At 41.7% G+C, this 12557-nt stretch overlaps 1 protein-coding gene across 1 annotated transcript; it reads left to right on the plus strand.

Annotated features, from left to right (window-relative positions):
- Nucleotides 1–203: 203 nt before the first annotated feature.
- On the plus strand, nucleotides 204–11871 carry KLHL42 (kelch like family member 42; the record flags this gene model as incomplete). Its single annotated transcript, XM_082498774.1, has 3 exons — nucleotides 204–1099; nucleotides 9294–9487; nucleotides 11081–11871. The coding sequence occupies 3 exons, from the start codon at nucleotides 204–206 to the stop codon at nucleotides 11521–11523; spliced, it is 1533 nt and encodes a 510-aa protein (XP_082354900.1). The 3' UTR covers nucleotides 11524–11871.
- Between the last annotated feature and the right edge of the window lie 686 nt (nucleotides 11872–12557).

The following is a 12557-nucleotide window of genomic DNA, read 5'->3' on the forward strand; positions in this document are numbered from 1 at the left end:
GCACGGACGGAGCCAACAGGGCTGCGGCAACGCCTCCCTTCTCCCTCCCAGCCCGCCTCTCCCGACGGGGCCCGGCGGAGTACGGCCCGGCGCCGCTCCGCTCCGCTCCTCCCACCCCGGCAGCGGCCACCGGGCCGCGGAGGAGGAGCCTGGCCTCAGCAGGCACGGCCGGGCTGAAGCGCAGCCAGGGGAGGGGGTGAGCCATGTCCCTGGCGGGGCGGCGGCAGCGGGGGGAGGAAGAGGAGGGGGAAGGGGAAGAAGGGGTTGGGGCTGGTGAGGGGGACGAGGTTGTGCAGATCCGGCTAGGGGACAAGTGCTACCCGGTGTGCAAGAGGAAGCTGATCGAGCAGAGTGACTATTTCCGAGCCCTCTACCGCTCGGGCATGCGGGAGGCAGGGCAGGGCCAGGAGGAGCAGCTGCTGCGCGGGGGGCTGAGCGCTCTGGGGCTGGAGCTAGTGCTGGACTTCATCAACACCTCCTGCCTGGCCAGGCTGGAGCAGGAGGAGGGGGGCGATGAGGAGCCCCCTTTGCTGGAGGAGCTGGTGGAGGCTGCTTCCTACCTGCAGGTCACCCCCTTGCTCCGCCTGCTCCTCTCCCAAGTGAGGCTGGGCAACTGCTTCGAGCTGCACCGCCTGGCTCAGGTCTACGGTCTCCAGGACTTGCACGATGCCTGTCTAGACTTCATGGCCACCCATTACCATCAGGTGCTGCGGAGGCCTGATGCCCGGCCACATCTTCTCCTGCCCCATGCTCTCCAGCAGCACTTGAAGGAGAGGCGGATGAAGGGCACCGCCACCCTTGTGGCCATTGGGGACTTCATGGGTTCCTCCTCCCTGGGCTTGCCTCTGGGCTGTCACCCACCGGTAGAAGCCCCCTGGTCTATGCTGAGATATGATGAGGAAGCACAGAGGTGGCTGCCCCTGGCCAACAACCTGCCCCCTGATCTGGTGAATGTCCGAGGCTACGGGTCGGCGATGCTGGACAACTACCTGTTCATCGTAGGGGGCTACAGGATCACCAGCCAGGAGATTTCGGCTGCCCATTGTTACAACCCTTGCCTAAATGAGTGGAGTCAGCTAGCTTCAATGAACCAGAAGAGGTAACCTTTGCTCCCTGAAATACACATGTGTCTGTGTATATTGTCAAAATATACCCTGTTGAGTCATGTGGTGTTGACTGGACTCAGTGTTATGAGAAGTGATTCAGACCTGTCTCTGTGCCATGAATCACCCACACCTCTTGCATCGTGTGGTGGGAAGGACCACAGTGCTTGGCAGCATGCCACCGGACAAGCCTGGCAAACCTTGTCTTTTCCGGCGGTAGCAGTCATCCCCCACAGCACAATGCTGCAGCCTCTCTTCTCCTCAGGGGCCCCCTCTGCATAGCACAGGGAGCTGTAGTGGCAAAGGCAGGGTGAGGAGGGTGGGACTTTGTTGCGTAAATGCTGGTGGTTAAGGCCTCAGCTGTGGGAGAACAAGAGACAGGTGTCTGCAGAGGAGGACTCTGCTACAGCTCTCCACCACGTGCGATCATTCACCTCGGTGTGAAATGGTAGTGGACATTTCATTTAAATTGTGGTATACAGGGAACCAGTCTCTCCAAACAGCTGTTTTGCTGGTAGTAGAAATTCTTCCAAAAATAACAAAGATTTTAAAAAAAAAGATAAAATTCTTCTCTTACTTTCTTTATGGTATATTTTAACTCCAGTACTCTTAAGTGACAAGTTTTCCTGCTCTTAGTGGGGTTGTACAGTCTATCAGGGCTAGAGGTGGCTGAAAAATTTCAGTTGGAGCAGTTTTTCATTGGTTTGTACTTTCATAAAAATTTGAATGTTTTGTAGGCCTGCATTTCAGTGAAATATACACCAGAAAAATGTCAGGAAGATTGTGAGAAATTTCTCACTTTATTAGAATATTTGAATCTGTGAATCATGCATCATTTTCACCATTTTGCTTTTTTCCTTTGTCTTTCTGAATTGTTTGTTTGACATTTATGTTTAACTTAGTATTCAGAAACACTTGTATAATTTACATTTGAAAGAATAATAGAGAGCTAGCCTTGAGGGAGACCCATCTCCCTGGCTGAGATTGTGGCTACTCTACCTTAATCACGCTGCAGAGTTATCAAAATAAAGCCTTTTACTTTGTTGAAACAAAATGTTTCTGTTTATCCAATGTGAACTTCCTCATTGTTTCCATTTTAGAAAAAGTGCTTAAATTTTTATCTTCTCTGCCTGAATTAGAGGTAAACCAAGTAAGGAGGCCAAAATTCACTGTAGAATGGAAATTCTCTACTCCATCCAGTAAATTCAAGGACCATCCAGAAACCCCAACCATTGGCCTAAATGCTTTGTATCTGGTTAGTAAAACAGCAAGGTCTCTATTCCATTGAGCTTGCCAGTTAAACTCCCTCAAAACAGGGGTTTGACCTAAAATTAGTTCTTTCCCATTTCACCTTTTTTATTCCTCACTTCCTATTGTTGTGAGAATTTCACTGAAATGTTTGCCTCCATAATCAGTCATCAGAATTGATCATAAACCTGGGATATTTCTGGCTTGGAAAGGTGTTGTGAAAAGTAGCATCTCTAAAATAAGGGTTTAGCTTTTAAACACTGCAGACACCTTTTCTTACAGACATATTCTTAAAGCCTGAGCCTGTAAGCAGTCTTCACCAAGGCACCTGTGGGAACTGAGATGTTTTAGCCGGCCTCGCTTCGGCAGTCTTGCTTATGTGAGCGTGATTGAGAGCACATTGCTGTCAATAGGAAAGGATGATGGGATCAGCCCACACAGCGTTAATGGAAATTAACTGAAACATAGAAGTCCCACATTGACCAAATTACGATGTTCTGGCATTGGTTTGTGTGATGTGTATAGCAAGAGAGATTGTTATTATGTATGATGATTCTGCAGCATGGTAAATGAGGGCTTTTTTAAAAAATGCTTTTTCAAGGCCCTTTTTTCACCTTATGACCTGACTGAACTCTAGATCAACCTTTTTCCCTCTATGCTTTCCCTTTTTTTTCTAGGATATATAGCCATTATATCTGAAACAAACACATGGATATTTTCTCTTATTAATATTTTCAACTGCACTGCCATACCAACTTAATCTTGAAGCCCATCACAGGTGACATCAAGGTATTCTTCAGCATAGAATTTCACATTGGCCATTTATGGCAGAAAAGTAGTATGTGAATGGATATTTTTGGAATTGTCTCTGTTCTTATATTTCATGGTAGTTATTTCAGGTCAAAAAGAAACCAGAATTATGTCTGCCTCTATATTGCAAGGTTGTAAGTGAGTATGTTGCTCTCTGAATGATAAGCAGGGGAAATTTTTTTCATGGAAACTCTGCTGACTCCTTCACAAAGCATGCTTTTGACTTTAACATCTTCATGGAGCCTCGACTCTGAAGTTATTATTATTTTGTCTATCTGACATAACATTTTGGCGCTTTGGTGACCGGCTTGACATTTAGCGGCCAGAATGCAGGAAGGGATGACCTGTGCCATAGGAGCCAAGAGCAGAGAGATTCTTAGGATCAGGGAGTTTGCAGTCAATAGGAACAGCACTGTTGCCTGTCTGCCACACACGTGTGCTGCAATTAGATCTGCACTTTGCTCGGCGTTGTGTTTTAGTTTGTTATGCTGTAGTAAAATAAGCAGGGCCGTTGCCCAGCCTGTTGCTTAAGAATTACAGTCATGTGACTGTCTGCCAAATGAATTTATGTCAGCTGATGTAATTACATCCCATGGATGCATTTTTTACGCACCTTGAGGGAGCATTCTAGTCCCCATTGAAGTTGGTTTGACTTCAGACAACATTTTAAGAGTATCTGTATCTGGCCTATATGAATGGATGCATATGTTAGCGTCAAGAGAAGGCTGAGGAGTTTTGGAAATAATTGTGCTGATTTGCTGTTAATATAAGAAGTTCTTTTCCCTCAACATACCTTGTAAATTCTATGATATCTTTATCTTTAATTATTTCCGTTATTATAATATAGAATCCCAGTGTGTTGGGATTCTCTACACATACATAGATTAAATAGTCCCAACTTCTAAGTCAACAAAAGCCGTCAGATGTATACTGAATACTTAGCAGTCAGTCATTCTGGTTTAGGTTATAACTGTTAGCTTTCTTTCTAGATGTAGAGGTCTTATTACTGTAGTTTCAAATTTATTCACAATAGGTAACTCCTGTATATTATTCTTGCGATGCCCACATAAGCTTGAAAAAGTGTTATTCCCTATTTATGCATACACAAGGGAGATAAAATAATTTGCTCAGGCTCATATAGGAAGCCTGTGACAGAGCCTGGAATTTCTCGTCATCTGAGAGCTAAATCACAGAATCATAGAATGGTTTGGGTTGGAAGGGACCTTTAAAGGTCATCTGGTCCACCCCCACTGCCATGGGTAGGGACACCTCCCACCAGACCAGGTTACTCAAAGCCCCATCCAACCTGGCCTTGAACACCTCCAGGGATGGGGCAGCCACAGCTTCTCTGGTCAACCTGGACCAGTGCCTCACCACCCTCACAGGAAAGAATTTCTTCCTAATATCTAATCTAAATCTGCCCTCTTTCAATTTAAAACCATTCCCCCTCATCCCGTCACTCCCCTCCCTGATCAAGAGTCCCTCCCCAGCTTTTCTGTAGCCCGTTTAGGGACTGGAAGAGGCTCTAAAGTCTCCCCAGAGCCTTCTCTTCTCCAGGCTGAACAACCCCAACTCTTTCAGCCTGTGCTCACAGCAGAGGTGCTCCAGACCTTGGAAGCACCTCTGTGGCCTCCTCTGGAACCGCTTCAACATGTCCATGTCCTTCTTACATTGGGGACCCCAGAGCTGGATGTAGTATTCCAGGTGGGGTCTCACCGGAGTGGAGCAGAGGGGCAGAATCGCCTCCATCACCCTGCTGGCCACGCTGCTGGGGATGCAGCCCAGGATGCTGGTGGCTTTCTGGGCTGTGAGCACATATTGCCTGCCAGCCGCCTTTTTCCCTTGGGAATACTAGAGCTTTTCTGCCTTAAAATTTCACATCTACCGCAGCAATAGCTGGTGCTGCTGTTTCTGAAACAGCGACGATAATTACAGGTTGGTTTGCCCTGGGGATGGGATTTGCTATTTGGTCCAGAGCCCTGGTGCACATCCATCCCCTGCATGTTCCTGAAGACACTGGGGACAGCCCAGCGTGGCTGTTTGCAACCCACAGCCCTGTCTTTATTCTACAGAAACCTGTTGCAGCAAAACTGTGCTGAACTGTGTCCCAGTGCTGGCACAAACCCTGGCATGGCGGCAGCTGCCTTTCCCAGGGACAATAATGTCACGGTAGGAATTCACATCAGACCAGACCTGCTATTGCTCCAAAAATAAATTTCTTTGTAATTTTGTGTAATTAAGTAGTAACTCACTTCCTAAGCAGTTGCTTAGCCGTTCAGATGCTAAGTAATATTTATGGCTGTTGACTGCCATGAGAGGGGATGACAGAGCTGAGCACTGCCACGCTCAGGGCTCTCCCACAGTGGGGAATCTGGGGCTGGTCACAAATAGTCCATAACAGATCGCAGTTTCAGGATCTTTTAATTCTAGAGATATTGCTGTACTTGGAATAGTGACTTTAGAGAACTACCTGGGCTTTTTCGTGGAAGAGACTTCATGTAATTATTGCCCAAGATCACTTGTGGTGTTTGGTGACAGGGAGGTAACAAGGTGCTTTGGGAACTGTTCAAGTAGTGCCCTATGCTGTTTGCTATTTAAAAATAAGGTACCCGTAGGATTTCTACTGCACATGCCAGTTACAGCTGTATATTCCACTTCTATTTTCTTTCAGAACATTCATGGCAGGTAAATCTTCCAGGCTTGGAAGACCTTTGTAACGCCTCTGGCTGGGATTATACACAAGCATGTGGAACATGTTTTTTCTGAGCAATCTGTGCCTGAACTTCTGCCACTCTGAGGACTCTTGCAGGAAAATAGCAGAGGATGCTTCTGGGGAATGGTGAAGGTTTATGAGACCTTCTTTTTCTGGATTTTTCGTGTTTTTTTCACTCAAAATTCCTCTGTGTTGGGGGAAACCAGACTTTTCAAAAATTTTTAACTTCTAAATGTTCACATCACATTTATCACAAATGTATCACATGCTTCCAAAGCTAAAGGTTGCAGTATGCATATAAGACTTATATAAGGAATGTAAAAAAAAAAAAAAAAAAAAGTGGTTGATGCAAAAAGTGTAAAATGCTTTGGAATTGCCTTCATAAATGTCCTTTCATGATTCTTTGTTGTAAATGCTTTAACACTAGAGAAAAGTAATCTGATTTGTGAGAAATTTTAAGGTTGAAGTTGATCGTTTGGCAGGTAGGAACCACAGGTTAGTTAGTCCAACCTTCCTGCTCTATAGCAGGACCAAGCTTACCTTGCAAATATGTGTCTAACTTGTTCTTGAAACTCTCCGGCAATGCAGATTCCAACCTCCTTCCTCCCAGGTAACTTGCTCCCATGTTTAGCTACCCCTCTGATCAGGAAATCCTCTGTAATATCTATGCTAACTTTTTCTTGTATACTAAGTGAATTATGTCTGTCAGTGAATGAGAAGAATGCTTGCTGTCCTCTTTATAGCCACTTTCATAGTGGTCTCCTACAGATACATCTATGGCTGTTAATACAATCCAGAACAATTTAGGTTTTTTTGCAAGTTGTGGAATGTTGTCTTGTATTCAGAAAGCTATACACTCTGACCACCAGATCCTATGCATCTATGCATTATTTTTTTTTCTTCCTGCATATGGAACTTTGCACTTGTCTTTATTGAATGAAAAATGTATAATTTGAAGTATGGCAAAGCCCCACAGCTCACACTTGCTTCTGTTCCTCAGGTCCTTTCCGAGGAAACAAGTGACATGAGAAGACAGCTCATACCTAGTCTTGTCCCAACAAGAAGGGTACTCACTAAGCCTGGCATTTAGAAAGTACTTTTGATCCCTCAAGTTTAGATAACTTACTGATGCGAGTGGACTTTTACTGCAGTTGAACCTGATGGACTGTTTAGCTCCGTTGTTTCCAAGCTGTAGTCCATGGAACAGTTGTTAGTTGTGGAGAGCTGGCTGGTTGCTCAATGTTTGCTTTCCTTGTTTCCAGCTGCTCCAACACATTAAAAGAGTGTAAAAATACACTAAATATTTCCTAATGTTCACTCTCCATAGAAACACCTGCTGTTACTGGCACTGAAAGGTGAATGGCAGAAGTTTTTCATAACATATTGAGCCATTGTCCAAACTTTCATATAAAGTGTGCTGATGGATACTTATGGCTACTTTTGAGTAAAATTAACCTTATAGTTAAAGTGTTCCATAAATCTGAGATACTTCCACTGAATGTCATCCATTTTAACAAGCATTGGAAGTGGTTAAATGACTGACACAAACGTATGTGGCTTCCTTCTGGAATAATTGAAGTTGAAAGTTGTGCTGTACGTCTTTCACTGGATAGTTTTCCCTGTGCTGCAAGAATCATGCAGTAATATGAAGGCCATTAAGCAATAACGGGATAAATTACCTCCACTCAGATAAAATAGTAAGAGGCTACAACCGGAGAAGCACATGTGAATTAGGAAATCTGAATTCTTTAATGTTCTGACGCTACACACTTTTTTAGTTAATTCATGTCCTTAGTGGCCAAACTTAGCATGTTTTAAAAGCGGCTAGAAGATCTTAGTATAGGGAAACACTATCTGCGTACATGTGAACTCATTTTATAAGCCAAAAATCCTGTGCCATCTCCATCATAGGCACAGAGTTAGAGACTTTCTAACATGCTTTAGATTTTAAAGGATTGCTTCGAAAAAGCATTTACTTTTTGTGGTTTTGTCCCTCTGTTAATCTGTGGAGTTTTTTTTTTCTCCATAACTTTTAGAACAGGTACATTGCTTTGAAAAACATAATGGTTTGCAAGTAATTATCCTCATTTCATACCCACTATTGATTGCCATGTTATTCTGGATTCTCTAAGATGGAAAACATAATTGCTGTGGAGAGGAGATGAACAGAGTGACCTAATCGTAAATGTCAGCAAAAAAAAAAAAAAAAGACTAAAAAGTAATTAATTCCTTCAAAGGAGCATTTTATTTTCCAAAGCTCTATCAGGATGACAAGAACAAAATGATTCCATCTGGAGACAAATTCTTTTTCCAAATATATTTAATAAAAAGAAATTGCAGGGCAGTCTGCTGCTAGGCAGGGTTCATTTTGTCCAGACAAAACCCTGCAAAACTACTTAGCGGTAAGTTTTGAATCTTGGATTCACGCAGAGTAAAAATCACTTTACTGCTCAGCAGGCCAATGCAATTCTGAAGCACCACTTTGCTTTTACAGAGGTAATGCGGTTCCCCCTTTGGCTTTATGCTGAGCTCATGCACTCCAGTGACTTTCACACATTCAATTAATTGGGATTCTGCATGCTAAAATCTCAGTTTGGCTCAGCAGAAGAGAAGGAGCAATCTTTCTAGGCAATGAGACTGTTTCTGAGGAGAGGAAGAACTCGTCTTTTATTAGACCAATTGCCATAGCTAGGAGGAATAGCTGAGCATGCAAGCCCTCTAACTTCACGCCCTCCGATTTCTTCCTAGACTTGCACTTTAACATCCACAGACCATTTGGTTTTGCCTATATTATCTTAAAAGTGTTACAACATAAGGCTTCTTGCGCTTCAGTAGTTAGTTGCCCTTTGCCACGCATAATGGAACAGAATAAAAAATGAAAGAATAGGACATTGCCTGTGGATGGCAAATGTATTTTGTTCAGCTATGGTTGGAAAATTAATTTACAGATGTATCTTGCTTCAGTGGGATGGAGGGTGTATTTAGCAGGTCTTGTTTGAAATTCCTGCAATTTTAACTAAAATAATATCCCTGGCTCTGTGTATATGTAATACATTTTTCTCTACTAAAGGTACTTTATTAAAAGCCTAATAAAACTGATACATCTACTGAACGCATTAGTTAACTAAACATTTAGACCTCAAACTGTGACAGATTGAAATCCAAAATAAAATATTCATCAGTCTCAGCATCAACATCACCAACACCTAGAATGTCACTGGTTACTCTCCTAAGTAATTACAGTGTAATTACAGAATTTTGGCCATGCACAGAAGAGTTCAGATGCTATAATATATGAAATAATGGTACAAGTTGTAAGTGATCATAAGTATGTGGAGCCTGGATAGGACGAACTTTCTTTCCTGTATTTTTCTGTACATCTGTGGAACCTATTTCAATGCTGCAATCTTTTCTTTCAGGTCCAATTTTAAGCTTTTAGCTGTAAATGGAAAGCTCTATGCCATCGGTGGTCAATCCCTTTCCAACGTGGAGTGCTATAACCCAGAAAATGACTGGTGGAATTTTGTAGCATCCATGCCAAACCCACTTGCAGAATTCTCAGCTTGTGAGTGCAAGGGCAAGATCTACGTTATCGGAGGATACACTACACGAGGTAGAAAGCTGGGTTTTACTTTTTTTTTTTGTTTAACCTGATTTCTTTTAAGGCCCAGATAATTTTATTCTCTTTTCAGGAAATCTTTTGAACTGGTGTAGAAAGCTGCATAATACTCATTAAACCATGTAGAAATAAATCACTGGTAGAAAACAATGGACAATTGAAACAGAAAAAAATTAGCTCTGTCATACAGGAATCAGATATTTATCTTTTTTCAGGACCTACATGGACCTGGGGCTCTGTCATTATAAGGGAACACACAGCTTAGCCCTCCATTTTTTAGATTTTGATCGTACAGTAGAAAGAGATGTCTCAACAGATACACTTTGTTTACATTTTAAATACTTGGTTTAGACTGTCAGAAGGAAAAATCTGAAGAAATCTGAAGAAAATATCTGCCTGCATTAAAGTGGATTAGGTATTCAAGAAGGCAATGTAAAGTAATGAACAATGACTGGAAATCATCAGAGTGCAATGAAATGCTATAGCAGCATCTCCCTAATCTTGCTGCTAATGCATTTCATTCATGACAATCCAGTTACATTCATGGCTATTTATACCTGTGCCCTTACATAACTTGTGAGTATGTCACTGTCTGCTGTTCCACTTGGGAGCTCATCTGGAGATCATCATACAGGATAGACTCGTAATATGGAGCAGATTTTATTAAAAGACCAGCCTGGAGTCTGCAAACCTGTTGCTGCTTGTCACTTGAGTTTGGATTTAAGCTCAGGTCTCCAGAGACTGAAACTGAATTTACTAGCTAACGAGTTCTGTGAATTCTGTGTTAATTTAGTGAAGGCTTGGACACAGCCAGGGTCTCCATTGCACTATGAATCAGGGTGGTACGGTAACAATTTCATAGAATAGCGGTATTGCAAACACATGCATCCATTGAGTTGTAACTGAAGTATAGATACAGCTTCACTTTTTTTCTGTGCATTTGTCTGATGGTGGAACACGGAGTTCCTGGTTCTTAAATGATTTTGACAATGTGTGTTTCTTTCTTTATAAGGCATTGAACATGTGCCCATAGGTCATCCATGCCACTTGCTGAAATGTAACTACCTGTATGAATTTTATTCCATAAAACTTTGATTTATGGAATGAAATGCAAAGTATCAAAGTTAAGCTTGGATGATAAATCATCGCTTGACAGACATTAATGAAGCATGCCATCTTCATGATAATTTGATTCGTCTGTGATCACTGTTGGAGAGCAGAATATTGCTCCATTTCCCTTTCCATAAAAAATTCTTACATATCAATCAGAGACAAAATTAAAAGCCTAAGTTAAAAGGTAGGGATTATTCTGCTAAAATCTGCATCCCCAGATTTACATCATGTAATGTGCCAGAAGTAGCTTGATTTTTCCCTCTGCAAAGGAACGGAATGTTCAAACTTTTTTGTCAAGGGCAAAGAGTTGTAGTTCTCAATGATCAATATTTCTTCCCTGGTCTGCTATGCTTTTGTACTGTACATTAGCAATCTGTAATAATGGCTGATACAGTTTGTAGGGATGAAGAATCCTCCTCCATGAGTACCTTCTAATATATTTGTTTATTTGTAAATATCTCTCCTCTGTTTCAGATAGGAATATGAACATTTTGCAGTACTGTCCCACTTCTGATTCCTGGACCAACTTTGAACTTTGTGATGTCCATGTTCGCAAACAACAGATGCTCTCTGTTGAAGAAACTATATATCTGGTAGGGGGTTGTATTCATGAACTTGGACCAAACCAAAAATCCAGCCAAAGTGAGGACGTGTTAACTGTGCAGTCTTACAACATTGCTACCAAAGAATGGCTCTACCTCAAAGAGAACACATCAAAATCGGGTCTTAACTTGACTTGCACTCTCCACAATGATGGAGTCTATATATTGAGTAGGGATATTACTTTATCTACAAGCTTGGAGCACCGTGTTTTTCTTAAGTATAATATATTCACGGACAGTTGGGAGTCACTAAGACGCTTTCCAGCCTTTGGACAAAACATGCTGATCTGTTCTATGTATTTGCCTGATATGTGAGAAGTGTAACAACATCAGGTTTTTCTTTTCAGCTCATTAATCATTCTTGGAAGAAATACTGCTCCCTCTAAATAATTCCAGTTTCAGAATGTAATGTGGTTGCATAAAGTAGGCATAAAATACTGTTTCCGTTCTTTAAAAATGTTGCAAAATCCAATATTAAGAGAAATGCTTCCAGAAACAGTTTTAAGATTTCAGTTTAAAAATTTTATTGCTTTGGATTAAAATTTTACCAAGTATTGTTTGCAATTTAAACACAAAATTATTTTGTTGGTAACTGATAAAGGAATTCCAGAAGCAAAAGCAATGAGTCTAGTTTTATTCTCCATCTTAATAGACAGTGTAGAATATGAGCAAGAAGTATACATGGTAAAAGTGGAAATAATTCAGTAAAGTAAACAATAAGAAAAATCATAAAGGGAATTATTCCTTTTAAAATAAAATTTTCACACAAACTATGTCCTGCAAAATGACCAATGTTTAAAATTATTTATACTCTCACATTTTTATCTCTTCTACAGTAGCAAGTGAGATTCTCCAAGGTGCCAGCAATTGGGGTGCCATCAAGAAATAAGACATTCTCCTGAATTATTTGTAATGAAATGCTTTGCCAGGGACTGGGAGGAATTGCCTAGAGGCTTATGGTTGCTGGTTGGATACTAGATGCTCCTTTAATGGAAGTTGGCAGAATTTATTGCTGCCATTAAGACAGAGGCAAAAAGGCTGAAAATTCAAAAGGAAAAGTTTGCTTGTCTTCAGAAGGGTTTCAAGTTTTAGTTACCTTGTTGTATTCTGTAGTACTGAGTGTTAAAGATGAAATTATAGTTGGCAACAAGTTAAACATTAGGAAAATGTGCATGAGCACGTGTGATGGTGATTCTGCATCAGGCGCACCCTGCTTGATAACAGAAAACCAGGACATCCGTCACTTGGTATGGAAGGGTTGATTTGTGTAAATGACTTCCTGCCAACATCACCCAAAGCAGGTGCATGTGAATATTGGCTCTTTCTTGTGTTACCAGGAGCTTGATAGA

Source organism: Vanellus vanellus (genome assembly GCF_965231255.1).
Source record: "Vanellus vanellus genome assembly, chromosome: 1".
Classification (NCBI taxonomy): Eukaryota; Metazoa; Chordata; class Aves; order Charadriiformes; family Charadriidae; genus Vanellus; species Vanellus vanellus.